At 45.1% G+C, this 19,122-nt stretch overlaps 1 protein-coding gene across 7 annotated transcripts in view; it reads left to right on the top strand.

The window, feature by feature from the left end:
- Positions 1–19,122, top strand: part of RIMBP2 (RIMS binding protein 2) — a 119,005-nt gene that overhangs the window by 54,942 nt on the left and 44,941 nt on the right. For 4 of the 7 annotated variants that reach the window (XM_087705800.1, XM_087705803.1, XM_087705805.1 and 1 more), the window contains exons 3-8: positions 1,757–1,829; positions 3,346–3,468; positions 5,144–5,248; positions 8,635–8,685; positions 13,332–13,352; positions 16,139–16,343. In XM_087705800.1, coding sequence (XP_087561926.1) covers positions 5,147–5,248; positions 8,635–8,685; positions 13,332–13,352; positions 16,139–16,343 — 379 coding nt within the window. In that variant the 5' untranslated portion in view covers positions 1,757–1,829; positions 3,346–3,468; positions 5,144–5,146. The remainder of the gene's footprint in view (positions 1–1,756; positions 1,830–3,345; positions 3,469–5,143; positions 5,249–8,634; positions 8,686–13,331; positions 13,353–16,138; positions 16,344–19,122) is intronic. The other 3 variants (XM_087705801.1, XM_087705804.1, XM_087705806.1) reach the window with 1 other exon arrangement.

A 19,122-nucleotide genomic window follows, 5' to 3' on the forward strand; every position in this document is an offset into this window, starting at 1 on the left:
TTTTTATTTTTTTTGCATTCTTCCTCTTGGAGATCACAGGATATTAGCTAGTTGTAACAGTTCAATGGACTGATTTCTTATTAAACAGGAGTGCTGCAAGGCAGAAACGGGGAAGCGGGAGATTAGATTTTTGATGAATTTCCGTATCTCACAGATGCTTTATTAAAGAGAGATATCTCAGAGAAGATGCAGAAGGTCCTTGGGAGATTCTGCCTGAGATTTTTTTTGTACAGGTAGTCCTCGGTGGCTCAGTGGCTAAGACGCTGAGCTTGTTGATCAGAAAGGTTGGCAGTTTGGTGGTTCGAATCCCTAGCACCGCATAATGGAGTGAGCTCCCGTTACTTGTCCCAGCTTTTGCCAACCTAGCAGTTTGAAAGCAGGTAAAAAATGCAAGTAGAAAAATAGGGACCACCTTTGGTGGGAAGGTAACAGCATTCTGTGAGCCTTCGGCATTGAGTCATGCCGGCCACATGACCACGGAGATGTCTTCAGATAGTGCTGGTTCTTCGGCTTTCAAACGGAGATGAGCAATGCCCCCTAGAGTTGGGAACAACTAGCAGATATGTGCAAGGGGAACCTTTACCTTTACCTTTAGTCCTCAACTTAGGACCACAATTGGAATTGGAATTTGTAAGCAAAGCAGTTTAGTGAGTGCTGCCTTTGGCCATGGTCGTTAAGTGAATGGTCGCACTTGTTAAAGGAATCGCTTTGGGCCAATGACCAGGAGACTGTCAGTCCTAGGTCCCACTTAGCCATGAAACCAGGAGGCAGTGTGTTCAAGTCTCATTTTAGGTATGAAAGCGGGCTGGGTGACTTTTGGCCAATCACCAGGAGACTGGGAGTTCTAGTCCTGCCTTAGTTTGGAAAACCAGCTAGATGACTTTGGGCCAATCACTAGGAGACAGTGAGTTCTAGTCCCGCCTTAGCCTTGAAAGCCAACTGGGTGACATTGGGTCAATCATCAGGAGACGATGAGTTCTGGTCCCGCCTTAGCCTTGAAAGCCAACTGGTTGATGTTGGGCCAATCATCAGGAGACGGTGAGTTCTCATCCTGCCTTAGCTTTAAAGCTGGCTGGGTGACTTTGAACCAGTCTCTCTCTGTATCAGCCTAACCCACCTCACAGGGTTGTTTTTGTGGGGAAAATAGGAAGAGAAAAGTATGTTGGATATGTTCGTTGCCTTGAGTTATTGGTAAAAATAATAAAGGTGGGGTACAAATACATACATACATACATACATACATACATACATACATACATACATACATACATACAGTATGTATGTTCCAACATAACTCTGGAATGCCTTGAGCAATTTCAACCAAACTTGGTAGACAGATGGCTTACTCTCTGGAAAAAAACACTGTCGGGGTAAGACACCCCTAACAACCCTCTGGGTGTGTGTTCTGTTAAGATACACCCTGTTGTGCCGTAAAATGGCTTCTACTGTACTGCCGTAAAATGGATTCTACTGTACAGCGCAGTGAAGTTGCCATGGTAATAGCTTCACAGTACTCCACAAGGGTGCTCCCTCTGATAAAGGGGAAAATCCAACATTAGAAATTACGTTTGGTCCGGATATTTGTCCCCTATAAATAAATACTCGAGCAACACTGGGTTATCGGCTAGCAAATAAATAAAACCCTCCATTTCTTTACAGGACATTTTCCATCTTATCCCAACACCATCCAACCTACCAGCAGCATTTGAACAAAATACCACTGCAATGCTTGAGTCCCTCTTTGCTTTCCTTGCAGGAAAATGAACTGAAAAAATGTCGGGGATGGAAAGGATCCTTTGAACTTCCAATATGCAAGCGTATCACCCAAGGTATTACAAGTACAACTAGGGAATTTGCAAGGTGAGGGTTTAAGTCAAAAGAAGGGGCTGCACTTTCAAATCAGAGGCAAATTTCTTTGAATTGGCTTTGTTGTGATCCGCTGGCAACCTGTGGAGCTAGCAGCAAAGTCAGACAGGGAGGAGGTTGGGGAGGAACATGGGCCACTCTTGGAGTCTGGGGAAGGCTCGAACAAGGGCTCTGCGTCAGAGGCAGAGATGGGGACAGAGCCTTTGGGAGTTATGTTCTGCCTCTGGAACCTCCAGAGTCTGACATCAATGAGGCAGAGGAACAAGGGGAGCCTATTCTCAGCGCACGCATGCACAGAGCTCCCAGAAGGCAAGAACAGTTAAGACCCCAAAAGGCGACTCAGGAGTAAGGCTTGGAGATGATTGGACCCTCCCATAAGATGTAAAGGATGAGCAAAGGAGCCTTTGCAGGAAGCAATTTCGTTTGTCCTGGTTGGTTTAAACTCTGAAGCTCCATTTTGACTCTATGCTCCATATGGCCTTGCAAAGCTAAATGCCAATTAGGTCTCTGGCAGCGTTTCAAGGGAGATAAAGTTGGGTGCTTTTCAGCCTTGTCCCGAAAGACTTTGGCAGACTTCTGTCCGACTCTTTACAAACTATTTGTGACTCATTATGGGATGTGAATGAACATAATTCAGAGCTGTTGAAATAAAAAGAGGGTTTTGGGGATTAAACATGTGCCTTTTACTATCTCAGGAAGCCTAGGTCAGGCTTAAGGCTGCAGCCAAGACCTGAAGCTTTGGAAACTTGAGGCATATCATTCTCTTCTTCTTGGTTGGTGAATTTAATTCTGTGATGCCCCCATGCTGTCAGGCTCATCTTTCACCACCAAATGTCACTGCCAGTACCTAATACTGAGGCTATCGAACATCCTCCAACCAACGTCAATCCGGATCTCTTTTGTTCCTCATTTGTGGGATCCTTGGTGATCTCTGAGCTTGGTTGTTTTCTTGCAGATGTTTTATTACCCACCTGGGTAACATCATCAGTGCTAGAAAGGAGGGGAGTTTGCAGGGTGGAGAAGAGAGATGAGGGGGAACAGGGAGGAGGAGGAGATCCTTGGTGCTCTTTGAGCTGGATGGTTTACAGACATTTCATTACCCAACTAGGTAACATCATCAGGAATAGAAGGGTGTGGGGTTTGCTCTCTGTTTCTATACAACTGGCTTGCCCTGTCAGTGTTGGTGGGAGTGTTCTTGGTGGCGCCTTGATTAGGTTGTTGTTTACTGTTTGATTGTTTCCCTGAGATGGTAGTTCTTTGACTTTGGGGTGTTGTCCTTTGTGACTCTGACATTAAAATCTATCCAACTGCTACAATGGTTGAACTTCAGAACTTCTCCTGTCTTCTATAGTTGGGGGATAAATAGTAGAAGGAATCTCATTCAGAGACAATTGTTCACCTTCTGTTGACAAGAATGTGAGTATGGAAAGGGGTTTTTAACCCTCATTTTCCCCCACCCCCTTCCTGTTTGCTTTCTAGGTGTAAAACAAGGATGACCGGCTTAGAGAAGTCCTTGCTGTAGTAACCAAAGAACGAGATTTGGCTCTCTGGAGGAAACACCATCTCCAAGCCAAACTGGAGAACTTAGAGCAAGTCCTAAAGGTAGGGTTGGTATTACTACGAAAGCCCTCAGTGGCTAAGACACTGAGCTTGTTGATCAGAAAGGTCAGCAGTTCGAATCCCGAGCACTGCGTAACGGAGTGAGCGCCCGTGACTTGTCCCAGCTTCTGCCAACTTAGCAGTTCGAAAGCACATAACAAAATGCCAGTAGAAAAATAGGGACCACCTTTGGTGGGAAGGTCACAGCGTTCCGTGCGCCTTCGGTGTTGAGTCATGCTGGTCACATGACCACGGAGATGTCTTTGGACAGCGCTGGCTCTTCGGCTTTGAAATGGAGATGAGCACCGCCCCCTAGAGTCGGGAATGACTAGCACATATATGGAAGGGGAACACCTTTAGAATAGGACAGCCAACAGTACAGGCAGTCCTTGACTTCCAACCATTCATTTAACGACTGGTCAAAGTCATAAGGGCACTGAAAATAAGCGACCCATCCTTGCACTTCAAACCATTGCAGCCTCCTCACAATCATGTGATCAAAATTTGGGCATTTGTAAACCACGTGTATTTTCGAGGGGGCACGATGGCTCGGTGGTTAAAGACGCTGAGCTTGTCAGTTGGAAAGGGTTTGAGACCCAAACATCATGCAATGGGGTGAGCTCCCGTACCGTGCTCCAGCTCCTACCCACCTAGCCATTCAAAAGCATGCGAATGCGAGAATCACGAAACAGACTCGTTGTCTCGCAACCCCCCCCTTCTTTTTTTGGTTAATGTGAATTCCTAACATTCACATCCAGAAAAATCCTGGCAATAAGTCTTAAAGATTTAATTGCAACAACAGACCTTATCAGTCCTTGGATAGTTGCCAGGCCGAGAGCTTCTTTTCGCAATGCTGTACAGTGAAATACCTGACGAAAACATAAACTCAGACAAGCAAATCTTCACAATAATAAACAAACTAGAGCCAAGGTGGTGCAGTGGTTAAATGCAGCACTGCAGGCTACTTCAGCTGACTGCAGTTCTGCAGTTCGGCTGTTCAAATCTCACCGGATCAGGGTTGACTTAGCCTTCCATCCTTCTGAGGTGGGTAAAATGAGGACTCAGATTGTTGTTGGGGGCAATATGCTGACTCTGTAAACCGCTTAGAGAGGGCTGAAAGCCCTATGAAGCGGTATATAAGTCTAACTGCTATTGCTATTGCTAAACTAATTGTCTCCTGCAAACTCCACTCCCCGTTTGCTCCCATTTATTCCCTATGGGAGGGGCCATTCAATGTCCACTTGTGGTTTTACTCCCGAGTCGACCCCGTTCCTTAATTGTTCCCTTCTCCTGGCAACTCTGTGCATACACACATTGGGAATAGGCTCCAGCTGTTTGTCTGCCTCACTGATGTCTGACTCCGTAGGCAGCTGATAACTGGCATACGGCCCTGGCCCCCTCTCTGCCTCCGACACAGAGCCCTCGTCAGAGCCTTCCCGAGACTCCAGGACTGGCCTAGGTTCCTCCCCAACCTCCTCACTCTCTGAGTCTGCCACCAGATGCGTTGGTTGCTGGTGGGTAACAACAGAATCATAAAACCAAGCAACGCCTATAACTCTTAAGGACCCTAACCTTTAACCACCATCCTCCTTAGCAATGCAAATTCTGCTTATAAGTCAAGGACTCCCTACAGCTTGCTAGCTTCAACCGCTGTGGTTGTCTTCCTTTCTCTCCCCAGCATATGCGAGAGGCTGCTGAACGGCGGCAACAGCTGGAACTAGAGCATGAACAAGCCTTGGCTATTCTCAACTCAAAACAGAAGGAAATTGAACTGTTGCAAAAGGTAAGAGAAGGGGTGGCCGGACCTCAGTAGCCAACAGAAGGGTAGAAATTGCTGCAGAGAATGAAAAGAGATGATCTGGTTGATGTGTCATCTCTCTCTCTCTCTCATCTCTCTCTCTCTCTCATCTGTCTCTGTCTCTCTCTGTCTCTCTCTCTCTGTGTGTGTTTCTGTCTCTCTCTCTCTCTGTCTCTCTCTCATCTCTCACTGTCTCTCTCTGTCTCTCTCTGTCTCTCTCTGTCTCTCTCTGTCTCTCTTTCTCCTTGTCTCTGTCTCTCTTTCTCTGTCTTTCTCTCTCATCTCTCACTGTCTGTCTGTCTGTCTGTCTCTCTCTCTCTCATCTCTCACTGTCTCTCTCTGTCTCTGTCTGTCTCTCTCATCTCTCTCTGTCTCTCATCTCTCTCTGTCTGTATGTCTCTCTCTCATCTCTCTCTCTCTCTCCTTCTTTGGTTTATGAAATTCTCCACTTGCAGGCCAGTAAATTTAATAACCGTCTGTTCTCGTTGCTCCTTAACAATATGATCGGAACAATTATCCAATTACGGAATATATGAAATGTCTCTCCTGGCCAGTTCTTCCTAGCCAGCTTCCAAAACCAGACAGAACCTTAATAATGTCCTTCAAGAGGAAATGGATACTGATAAGGAGATCCAATAAGGATAACTATGTCAGTCAGGAAACCAAGATTACTGTCTCTCTCTCTCTCTCCCTCTCTCTCTCTCTCGGTCTTTCTCTGTCTCTCTCCTTTATTATTACAAGCTCTAATTTCAAAAAGATGTATTATTATGGAAATCTGTGTTACAAGGTAAGATAGTCATTTCTTATTACATTGCCAAGGACATTTCATATTGCAAACCTCAATCTTAACTTCTCGCCTCTCTGGATCTGATTGCCTAGTTTAATATATAGTTTGGCATACAGACTGAGTAATCCCAGCTGCAGGATCCGGTTTTGAGGTCATAGAGAGCAAAGATGGGGATGAATGGTTAAACTTTGACCCAAGATTTGGGGGGACTTTCTCAGCTACCTAGTGGGACATCACTTCTAGTTCCTGAAGTACACCAAAACACACACACACACACACACACACACACACACACACACACACACACAACTATGCCAAAAAACCCTTCCCCTCTGCCCTCCAATTTCCAGAAAGTTTCTCTCTCTCTCTCAGAAAAGGCTTCTGTTTTTGTTCTCACTTTCAGATGAATTTACAGGTTGTCCTCATCTTACAAACATTCATTTAGCGAGCTTTCAGTTGGTCATGTAGCCATTCAGTTACAGCGGGCCCTGAAAAAAAAAAGTAACTTACAACCAGTCCTTGCAGTTACGACCATCACAGCATCCAATTACCCGGGGAAAAAAGGTCATAAAAACCAGGTCATAAAAAGAAAATGTATATTTCATTATTCATATTATAACAGCAGCTAGGATTCTATTTCCACAAAATTGGAAAAGTGAAGAGAATCCATACAGAGGAGAATGTGATTAGGAAAATATTAGAATGTGCAGAAATGAACAGATGGATACTGGCTATCAAAGAGAATGAACAAACTGATTATTATACAATTTGGGAATCTTTTTACCGGTGGTTAGAGGATAGACATAAGAATTAATAGTACAAGGAGTTATCTAAAGTATAGAAAATGTATTAATAGCCAATATAACTAATAGAGTTAAATAAATTAAAATGGGATTGCATATTTTAAGGTTGGGACAAAATATTTGTACCCAGACGACAGACTGGCTAATGGAAAATGGATTGTTTATATAAAAATTTAAAAAAAATTTAAATAAAAACATTTAAAACAAAAAATAACACCTCCTTGCATAGCCATGGAAATTAGAGTCCCAAACATGTTTATAAGTCAAGGACTCCCATCTGATGGTGTTTGGGGAACTTCTTTTATGGAGAAAGACGGAGAAGTTATTTCTTTTCTCTTTGATTTCCCCTAATTTTATTTTTATTTTAATATCCAAATGAGAAACATCATGTAGAATTTTCTTCTGATATTTTTCCCCTTTAAATCAACCCACTTCCAAGCTCAGGTGAATGTTTAAGAGATGTATTTCATGTGTTAAATCTTCTAAAAAAACCTCCACCAAAATCAAATCTGGTCCAAGACTTTTTGATATTTATGACGTATGATGACTGCCAAATTCCTGAAAATCGCTCCCCTTGTCTGAGTGTTAGGAAGAGCATTCAAAACTCAACTCCACAAATGATGGCATCATTTGTCTATGGAGATTCTCAGTCATCCAGGCCATGGTTGTCCCAAAGGTGCTTTTTACAAGCGGCAACTGGGCTTTTGAGACCTTTCGCTTCTCATCCAAGAAGCTTCTTCAGCTCTGACTGGATGGTGGGGAATGGAAGGATTTCTACTCCTTGCAGACAGCTGGTCATTTGCATCCTTTTAGAGGGTCGTTGAGGCCACTTGGAAGTTTCTCTGTGTCCTCGTGATCAATTGAGTAGGGCAAATGGTTCTTGTAGTCTGCAATTTTTCCTCTGGAAATCCATTCCTCCTCCCACACCATTCAAACAGTGTTCACCTCAAATCATATAGCTAAAAAATGTGTAGAGATTCTCGGTCCTCCAGGTCACGGTTGCCGCAAAGGTGCTTTTTTCAAGAGGCAACTTGGACTTTCTGGTTTTGTTTTGTTTTTTGAAGTTTTGCTTCTCCTCCAAGAAGTTTCTTCAGCTCTGACTGGATGGTGGGGAATGGAAGGATTGATACTTCTTGCAGACAGCTGGTCATTTGCATGGGTTTGAGTACAATGCAGGGAGCCCTGTGTAGATCTGTATATTGGGGAAACAAAAGAACCACTTCATAAAAACATGACACAACATAGAACAAACCCATCAGGACTAGATTCAGCCGTCCACCTGCATTTAAAAGACAAAGGCCACTCTGTTGAAGACAGCAAAGTTCACATTTTGGATGGAGAGGACCACTAGTTTGAATGAGGGGTCAAAGAGACCATCTGTGTCAAAATTGAACAGCCTTCTCTCAACAGAGAGGGAGGGATACAACATTGTCTATCTCTAGTCTACAACGCAGTTCCGAGAAGGCTCCGCACCCATTTGCACCATTCAGGTGACCCTGAGGACACAGATAAACCTCCAAGTGGCCTCAATGACTCCCTAAAAGGATGCAAATGACCAGCTGTCTGCAAGGAGCATAAATCCTTCCTTTCCCCACCATCCAGTCAGAGCTGAAGAAGCTTCTTGGAATGAGACGCGAAAGGTCTTCAAAAGAAAAAAACAAGAAAGTCCAGTTGCCTCTTTTAAAAAAAAGCACTTTTGGGATGGTGTCATTTCTACAAAATGTATTGCAGAGCAAAATAAGTTAATCCTTCTGCCTTTTCCTCTTTCTCTATTTTTGAAGGCTCAGGTTGAGGCAAAGAAAGAACATGAGGGAGCCATCCAGCTGCTAGAGGTAAGGCCAGTCTTCATTTACTTTGCCACTTGGAGTTGTATTATTAAGTACAGGGAGTCCTCAACATAAAACAGTTTGTTTAATGACCATTCAAAGTTACAATGGCACGGGGGGGGGGAATGACTTAGGATCGTTTTTCAAACATACAGTACGCCATTACAGCTTCCCTGTGGTCTCGTGGTCAAAATTCAGGTGCTTGGCTGCTGACTCATATTTATGACGGTTGCAGTATCTGGGGGTATGTGTTACATGATCCCCTTTCTCTATCCTCTGATGAGCGAAGTCAACGGGGAAGCAAGATTCGCTTAATACCCAGGCGATTCGCTTAACAACTGCCACGATTCACTTAACAAACGTGGCAAGTAAAATAGGGCAAAACTCACTTAATAAATTTCTCGCTCAGTGACCAAAACGTGGGGTTCTATTGTGGTCATAAGTCAAGGACAACCTGTACAATGAATCAACTGCGAAATGAATCAACGATTAGACCAGTGGTTCTCAACCTGTGGGTGGGGACCCCTTTGGGGGGAGCCTTTCACAGGGGTCGCCTAAGACCATTGGAAAACACATATTTTCAAAAGAAAATACGGAAAACTTAAAATAATTTTATGGTTGGGGGTCACCACAACATGAGGAACTGTATTAAAGGGTCGTGGTGTTAGGAACATTGAGACCCACTGCGTTAGTGGAGAGAAGAAGATGGCCGGATCAAGCGTGCTGCGTGTTTGAGATTTTTTTCCAAGGTGGGACGGTAAGAAAGAATGTGAAGCAAAATTAATTAATGTACGCAATCCTTCTAACAATGATTGGAAGGTATTAAGCGCTAAAGCTTGCTTCCAATCCGTTCCACAAGGACAAAGAGACCCCAAAGTGGAAGAGATAAAGGCAACCAAAGAGCATTGTTCGAAAAAAACAAAAGATTTGAAAGAATTAAATGAGGCTTGAGGTAGAAAGATCTCAAGCTGTTGTAGGAAAAAGACACTTCTTGTCATCCCCTTTGATGTCTAACTTTCTGAATCGGAGTAGGAAATACTGGTTTGCGTAGTGAAAGGTGTTCGGTTTGCTATCGACAATTCGGACACGGATTCTGTAGTTCAGGAGTCTCCAAACTTGGCAACTTTAAAACCACTCAACTTCAATTTCCAGAATTCCTGAGTCAGCATGACTGGCTGAGGAATTCTGGGAGTTGAAATCCACAAGTCTTAAAATTGCCAAGTGTTCTGACCCAATTCCCCAAACACGACAAACCCTCTGTAGTTAAATAAATGTTCCCTTTATTAGGAGCGCCAGCAGCCCCGGCAAAAAGTCTCAGGCTAACAAGTCCGACTGACCGGAAGATGAATAGTTGTCTGTCACATTTATTCATCTCCACCCCCTGCCTTTTATCCCCAGAGCTAGGGTAGAGCTTCACTAGGAGCAGTGGCTCTACCATCCCGAGGACCGGCTCATAGATTTCCACTGTTCTCCTCTCCCCTGCCTTCTGCGCATCTGCATGTCAGGCATTGGACCCAGCTGTTCCTCCTCTTCCTCATCAGCCACTTCCAGACCTGGGGTCTGTTGACCCTCCATCTGAGGGCTGACGGACGGCCCAGGCTCCACATCTCTCTCTCTCTCTCTCTCTCTCTCTCTCTCTCTCTGTCTCTTTCTGTCTCTCTTTCTGTCTCTGTTTCTCTCTGTCTCTCTCTGTTTCTCTCTGTGTGTGTCTCTCTCTCTGTGTCTCTCTGTGTCTCTGTCTCTCTGTCTCTCTCTCTCTGTTTCTCTGTGTGTGTGTGTGTGTCTCTCTCTCTGTGTGTGTCTGTCTCTGTCTCTCTCTGTGTGTGTCTCTCTCTGTCTCTCTCTGTCTCTTTCTGTCTCTCTGTTTCTCTCTCTGTGTGTGCGTCTCCCTGTCTCTCTCTGTCTCCCTGTCTCTCTCTCACTGTCTCTCCCTGTCTTTGTCTCTCTCTCACTGTCTCTCCCTGTCTCTCTCTCTCTCTCTGCCAACTCCATTCCCTCTTCCCCCTTGGAGCTCTCAGGTTACCTTGATGCTGGCCCTGACTCCCACGCCTCCTTCTCCTCCTCTGGTTTGACTGCTTGAGGGGCCAGCAGCCGACAGGCCACAACACCAAGTTTGGAGACCCCTCCTCTAGTTGGGAAGTGATATGGAACTTATCATTTGGCTGTGCATTTTTATATTTGCAAACCTGTTGGGATTGATATGAAGCCTCTCTGAAGGAATGGTCCTTAATACAGATCTTCCTCAATTTACAGCCACAATGGAGAACCAACATTTCTGTTGCCGAGACATTGGTTAAATGGGCTTTGCCCCATTTTAGGATCTTTCTGGCCGCTGTTTTTAAGTGAATGACTGCAGGCCTTAAGTTGGTCTACGGTGGTTAAAAAGAGGATCACGGGACCCCGGGACACTGTGACCGTCATAAATACGAGACCATTGCAAAGCATCTGAGTTTTGATCACATGTCCATGGGGATGCTGCAAAGGTCATAAGTGTGAAAAATGATTGTAAGTCTTTAGACGTCTTTATTGGCCAAGTATGATTGGACACACAAGGAATTTGTCTTTGGTGCAGATGCTCTCAGTGTACATAAAAAGACAAGATACATTCATCACAAATCATAAGTAACAACATTTAATGAGAGTCATAGGGTACATATCGTATTGCTTATTTAAGCAATAAGGAAACAATCAATATCAATATAAATCGTAAGGATACAAGCAAGAAAATTACCATCCTGCAGTCATAAGTGGGAGGAGATGGGTGGCAGGAATGATGAGAAGACTAATAGTAATAGTAATGCAGCCTTAATGAATAATTTGACAGTGTTGAGGGAATTATTTGTTCAGCAGAGGGATGGAGTTTGGGGAAAAAACTGTCCTTGTGTCTAATTGTCTTGGTGTGCAGTGCCCTATAGTGTCTCATTTTGAGGGTAGCAGTTGAAACAATTTATGTCCAGGATGTGAGGGGTCTGAAGGTATTTTCACAGCCCTCTTTTTGTACAGGTCCTCAATGGAAGGAAGGTTGGTAGCCATTGTTTTTTCTGCAGTTCTGATTCTCCTCTGAAGTCTCTGTCTGTCTTGTTGGGTTGCAGAGCCAAACCAGACAGTTATGGAGGTGCAGATGACAGACTCAATCATTCTTCTGTAGAACTGAATCTGCAGCTTCTTGGGCAGTTTGAGCTTCCTGAGTTGGCTCAGAAAGAACATTCTTTCTTGTGCTTTTTTGACGTTAGGTGTCCATTTTAGGTCTTGAGATATGATAGAACCTAGAAATTTGAAGGTCTCTACTGTTGATATTGTGTTGTCTAGTCACATTTTTCAGCGCCGTTGCAACTTTGAGTGGTCACTCAATGAACTGTTTTAAGTTGAGGACTGCCTGTACCCAAGGAATAATAACAAAGCCTCAAACATGGTAGGCAGGGGAAGCTTGCAAGTGAAACTTGCAAAGAATGGGGAGCATAAATTTCTCAATGTAGAGGATGGGAAATCAGTCCAGTGACCCATCAGGACAATTTTAGTATCTTCCTATTGGTAGTGAGACAGGGAAATCAGCAGAGGTAAACAATTTTAGTTCCCGATTTTGTTTCTGGTTGCTTCTACATGCTTAGAACCAACATCGGGGATTGTGAATTGCTGCAAGCATGAGTTGTAGTTTTGTTTTGTTTTTTAAAATATATTTGATAGAGCTTTACAGGCAAAACATCCCTGTGTGTTTTACTGTTACCATCAAATGTATTGACATCAGTTTTTTTAAAAAGGAAAAGGGAAAAAAAGCAAAAAGAAAAGTCCAAACGACTGAGACATTTTTGGTTGCTTGCAAAAGGAAATTAGTTCGGTCCCAAGAGGGGAGGGGGCGCGTGTCTTTTATTAGGGTAAATGGCTTTTCTTTTTTTCGATTTCACCTGCCATTTCCCTCTTCAGTGATTTCCTGATCAATCTGTCCCAGCTTGGGAACCTGATTAAATTTTTCCCCAGATGTGTTTATTTAATTGGCCCATAGAGACTGCAAATCGGCAACTGTATTGATTTTTCTCCCTGCCCTGGAAATATATTCCTTTTGATGCATGCTTTCCCCCCTCCACTGCCCTTCTCTCCTCCCCCCCACCCTTTTTTTAAAAAGCGTGGTAAGTGTACTAGCGGGCATATCTCGTTGAAAACTAGTTTCAAAGCTTGTGTTTGCCTCACTGGATGGGGGTTGTGAAATTCCAGCCCCTGCCTTTTCCCAAACTGCAAAACTGCAAAAAAGAAGATACTTTAGAGGCAGTTCTGTTAAACTTACAAAAAGCTTTGTTGTTTGGAGCAGCACCTAAATTCAGGAAGGAAGGAAGGAAGGAAGGAAGGAAGGAAGGAAGGAAGGAAGGAAGGAAGGAAGGAAGGAAGGAAGGAAGGAAGGAAGGAAGGAAGGAAGGAAGGAAGGAAGGAAGGAAGGAAAAACAAACAAACAAACAATTCCAGAAGCTCTGAAACCATTTCAGATCTGTAGCATAGACAGGCTCAATATGTGTATTGCTTTGTAGAGGATGTCTCTGTTGTTTGGCTGTGTTTTGGCTTTTTGTAAATCTTTCTTTTAACGCACAACTTTTTTCCCCCCATCCTGTGTCTTTGTTTTTTTGTTCTTCCTTCTTCTATGTATTGCTTTGCTTCTCATCCAGATCACTTTGGACAGTATGCAGGTATTTTTAGATGGAGGGGAGAGGGAGGGAGGAGGGGGGAAAAACATTATATGGGTCTTCTTCTACCCAACCTCTACCAGCTTGCCCCTTGCCAAATGCCCTTGGCCTACCTTTGCATGGAACCCTAAACACGATTGTTACTCAAAAAAGCATGCCGAGTTGCTTGATGCGAATACTGGCGCATGGCTTGTGGGATGTCCAAGCAAATGGGAGATCCTTCAGCCCATAAACCTACAGACCAAAAATGCTCGGTGACTAATAATTTCTGGAGATCATCTGCTTGGCGGGTTGGCCACTAATCCAAAAAGCATGCCTTGGCAGAACCATGCAGAACTGCTCTCCATGCAAAGTAGAAAGTTTCTTGTGTCTGTCTGTAGACGTCTGTCTGAATTCACAGTAGATGGTCTTAACCCTAACCCTAGCTGGAAGAGATTCTGGAAGGATCTTGGCCGCAGGGCTTCATAGAGCAGCTGACAACTCTATTCTGACCTAGGCTTCACAAAATCACGAAGCAGACTCCTTGTCCAGACAAAATCCCCTTCTTTATTCAGCTAATGTGAATTCCTCTCATTCACATCCAGCAAAGTCCTGGCATACAGTCTTTCAAGGGTGAATTGCCAACCACAGACCTTATCAGGCTTGGAGAGCTGCCAGGCCAGTATTTCCTAAATGCAATGCTGTACAAGAAAATACTTGGCAAAGGAGTCTCTGACAGTCATGAACAAACCTTCACACTAATTAAGCAAACTAATTGTCTCCTGCAAACTCCACTCCCCTTTTGCTCTTCTTTAATTCCTCTGGGAGGGGCCATTCACTATTCACCTGTGCCTTTACTCCCAAGTTGACCCCTGTTCTTTAGCTGTTCCCTTCATCTGGCAACTCTGAGTTTGCGCGCACTGGGAACAGGCTCCAGCTGTTCTTCTGCCCTACTGATCTCTGACTCTGAAGGCAGCTGATAACTGTCAGACGGCCCTTCCCCACTCTCTGCCTCCGACACAGAGCCCTCATCAGAGCCTTCCCCAGACTCCAGGGCATCCCATGTTCCTCCCCAATCTCCTCACTGTCCGAATCTACCACCAGCTCCGCTGGCCACTGGTGGGCCACAACAAATTCTTACGATGACTTTGATTAGCCTTCAAAGATGTTTAGGAGTTCCAGACCTGGTTCGAACATGGATAGGAGACTTCTTGAAATTGCCAGATAGTTAATGGAAGGGTATGGAGACCTGTTGACCTGTAGCAATTGTACAAGAGTGGTTTGGGGGGGCTACCATTCACCCACCATTGATGGAGGATGCTTTCAGCCATTTCTAGCACATTCAGTCTACATGTAGCAAGGGCAGAGACAATGGCAGTGACTCATTTCAGCTTCCAGGCCATGCCCCTTCCTGGCACTTCACATTTGCCCCACATCTGAGATCCCATGGAACCATAATGGCAATTCATGGATCTTCATCGAGATTACGGGCGGGAAGAGGTTGCACGGAAGTTCTTTTTCAAGGTAAATGTGGTTCAATCAACAATTTCAGGAAACAATTTAGTCCTAGATGGAGCCACAAAGTAAATAAGGAGTCCAGAGGGCTCAACCATACAATGAATGATTGAAGGAACTAGGTATGTCCGATCTAATGAAGAGAAGAATTGGGGATGATATGATACCAGTCTTCCAGTACTTGAGGAGCTGCCACAGAGAAGAAGGGGTTGAGCTCTTCTCCAAACCACCTGAGGGCAGGACTTTGGAAGCTTAACAAAGAGAGATCCAACCTAGAATTAAGGGGAAATTTCCTGACAATTAGAGAGAACAATTAGTGGAAGAGCTTCCCTCCGGAAGTCGTGGGTGTTCGCTCTTGAGATTTTCAAGAAGAGACTGGACAGCCATTTGTCCGGAATAGTAAAGGGTCTCCTCCTTCAGCAGTGGGATGGACTAGAAGACCTTCAAGGCCCTTCCAACTCTTTTATTCTATGTGCTATAATTACTGTATTTTTCAGAGTATAAGACACACCTTTTCCCTCAAAAAAGAGGTGCATCTTATACACTGAATACAGCATTTTTGCCTCCCAAAACCCAACCCTTTACACCAAAATGGCCGTGGAGAGCCTTTAGGAAGCTTGTAGAGTGCTTCTGGGGGCTGGGGAGGGCAGAAATGAGTGAAAAACGGGCCGTTTTTTGCTCATTTTTGCCCCCCCCCCCAGCACTCTACAAGCCTCCTAAAAGCTATTCATGCTCTTTTTGGGAGGAAAAAACAAGCCCGTTTTTGCAAAAAAATAACTGTTTTGGGAGATCTTCAGAGTGCAAAATCTTTTTTAAAAAATTTGCCTCTTCAAAATCTTGATGCATCTTATACTCTGAAAATGGTAGCTGGATAAATGGACATGGACTATGGGTCCTCCATCAGTGGAAGATTTCAAGGCTGGACAGCCATTTGTTTGGAATGGTAGAGGGTCTCCTGCTTGAATAGGGGTTGGACCAGAAGACCTTCAAGGTCCCTTCCGGCTCTTTTAGTCTACATTCTAAGCTTCTGACACATCTCTGCTAGGTCTCAAATCTGCCTTTTCCCACCGATAGTAACAGAGGGCCACCGAACATTTCAAACTGGGTCACAATCCAAAATTGCCATGTTTGCCCTATTCCCGTTTGTCCATGTGGATTGTTCCTGGGAAGGATTTGGATGGGAAATTGCCCGTTTTTCAGGGCAGAGGCGGGAAACATGGCACTCCTTTGCTATCCCGGTGTACCTTTGCCCTTTGACAAGTCTTGCAGTTCTTTTCTCCTCTCTGTTTGCCCAGGCCAAAGTCTGTGAGCTCGAAGAGAAATGCCGGACGCAGAGTGAGCAATTCAACCTCCTGTCCAAGGAACTGGAAAAGTTTCGGCAGCAAACTGGGAAGTTCGATCTTCTAGGTCCTAACCTGTTGGTCTCCTCGGCTCTTCCTGGCTCTCCTAGCAAAACTTTAGCCCAATTGATGAACGGAATTGCCGCCTCTTTGGGTCAAGGTAAGAAGGAAGAGAGGGGGTCAATAGATCAGACAAGAAACACGGCTAAATGAGCTACCGTATTACCATATTTGGAGTATAAGATGGACTTTGTCCCCCCCAAAAGAGGGTGAAAGTTTGGGTGCATCTTATACACAAAATGTAGCCCCTCCCCACCCTTTGGCCTCTGCCTCCCAGCAATTTGCCTCCTTGCAGCAAACAGCCTGTTTTCGTTTCAGCTGCCGCACAGCCTGATTAGCACAAGCAGCTGATTGTCAGTTGGATTGACCTCCCGACCACCAGCTGTTTCAGGCTGCAGAGATTGCCATTGCCTATTGCCGCCTCTGCGCACCCCATTTTCGGCCTCCATGCACTCCATTTTCTGCCCCTTCCAATCCCCACTGCCCAGAGTGGGGGTGGGGGGGATGGGGCACACAGAGGCCAAAAACGGGGCATGTGGAAGTTGAAAACAGGATGCGGAGGCTGAAAATGGGGTGCATGGAGGCAGCAATAGGCTATGGCAATCCCTGCAGCCTGAAACAGCTGATCATCAGCGGGCCCTACAATCAGCTGCTTGTGTTAATCAGGCTGTGCTGAAACTGAAACTGAAAACATCCTCTTGGCAGCATCTCTTGGTCCTGTCTTCTGAGATCTTTCCCAGATACCATTATAGTTGCATGCTTTTCAGCTTGAGAAATTAGCAACAGTCCCTTCTAAAGCTTCTTTCGCCACACATTTTGCAGCTGTGGGCAAGGCAGTCTCTTATCTGACCATCTCCTTGGCAGCTGTCTTCCAAGGTCTTTCCCATATGCCATTATAGCCACATGCTTTCCAACTTGAGAAATTAGGAAAAGTTCCTTCTAAGCATCTTTCTCCACCTGTTATGTTGCTCTGGGCTATGCTGTCTCTTATCTTTTCATCCCTAGGCAGCATCTCTTTTCCCCATCTCACAAGGTCTCTCCCACATGTCATTACAGCCATCTCTTTACAGCCCAAGAAACTAGGGAGGGTCCCTTCTGAGCGCCTTACCTTGCCCAGTATCCATCTGTGGGCTAAGCAGTCTCTTATCTGACCACTTCTTTGGCTGCATCTCTTTGCCCTGACTCCCAAAGTCCTTCCCACATACCATTATAGCCCCGGGGGTGGGCTTCGGCAGGCACTATTGCCGGTTCGCTTGTGTGCGCGCTGCAGTGCTGTTAAAATTGTTCTGAGAAACTGGTTCGGGGGCATGGCAGGCCTGGGTCGCTGCTGGTTCCAGCGACCCAGGCCGCTAAACCGAACTGGTCTGAACCGGTAGGAACCCATCACTGTTATAGCCATCTCCTTTACTGGATGATAAATCAGGGAGGGTCTTTTCAGAGGGTCTTCCCCCCCCCTCATTATGCAGTGGTGGCCTAAGCAGTCTCTTATCTGACTACTCCCTTGAGAGTGTCTCTTCTACTTATTCCCTGAGGTCTTTCTTACATACCATTACAGCCCAAGAGACTAGGGAGGGTCTCTTCTGAATGTCTTTCTTCACCCATTATGCAGCTGCGCGCCATGCTATCTCTTATCATTCCCTAGGGAGCTTTTCTTCTACGTGTCTCCCAAGGTCTTTCTCACATACCATTACAGCCATTTCTTTACAGCCCAAGAAACTAGGGCGAGTCCCTTCTGAGCCTCTTACTTTGCCCATTATCCATCTGTGGGCTAAGCAGTCCCTTATCTGATTGTTCCTAGGGAGCATCTCTGCTTTTCATCTGTCACGTGGTCATTCCCACATACCGTCACATCAGGTCATCGGATCCTGGGAGGACACCTTATCTTTCTAAATGTTTTCTAGAGATCCTTTTAATTTTTTTTTAAAAAAGGAGAATACCTTGTGGCAGAAGACAAAATCAATATCCAACGTAATTTTTATTGGCGAGAACGCCTCTGGGGTACCCCAGCTGATATTGTTAGAGGATAAACACAATCAATGCTTGTACGTCAGTCGTTTGTTCGTCCGGGCTGAAGCAAAGGTGAAAAGTAAGGTCTGGTCATGAGCAGCATCTTCTCCAGCTTGTCTCCAAAGAAATGGAGAAATGTAAGTTCTCAGTTGTACAATTGGCTTCAAATTTCCAAAATTGACTGTCAGGCAGTAGTGCAATTCAGGCGTTTCTGTCTGGTTCGGGCGAACCAGTAGTGGCAGCAGTGGGAGGCTTTGCCCACCCACCTGGATGTCACCATGTCCCCTTTTTGATGCTCTGCACATGTGCCGAAGATTCTGCACATGTGCGGAGGTGGCCTGTGCACTCACATTTGCGAACCGGTAGCGCAGGTAAGTTGATTTCACTCCTGCTGTCAGGTAACCTATAGAACTGTGATGGCAAACCCATGGCACATGTGCCAGAGGGCACACAGTTCCCTCTCTGCTGGCACGCGCCACGTCGCCCCAGGTCAGATCTCTGTGGTGTTTCTTTTGGGAGCTTCTGTTTCCCTGCAAACGACGAAACAGAAGCTCACGAAATAAAATGATACTACCACTTGCTGCGCTGCCAGTGTTAGGATGCCCTGCCTCCCGTCGGCCAGCTGGTCTTTGGAGCCATGCTGCGCCTGTGGCATGTCTGTGCATGCACATCTGTCCAGATGCACCTTTTGGTTTTGGCATGTGCACGCACGCACATGCACTCAATGTCTAAAAGGTTCACCATCACTGCTATAGAATGTTTTGGTAAATTCTATCCTGCTGCAACACCAAAATTAAATCAACTTTATCCAGCTGGGAGATTCGTTTTCCCTTCTCTGGGAAAACCCAGATGGAGTTCAGGTGACAGAATGT

This window comes from Thamnophis sirtalis, unplaced genomic scaffold, assembly GCF_051295495.1.
Source record: "Thamnophis sirtalis isolate CommonGarterSnake01/CBP01778 unplaced genomic scaffold, rThaSir2_p1.2 scaffold_2, whole genome shotgun sequence".
NCBI classification, from domain to species: Eukaryota; Metazoa; Chordata; class Lepidosauria; order Squamata; family Natricidae; genus Thamnophis; species Thamnophis sirtalis.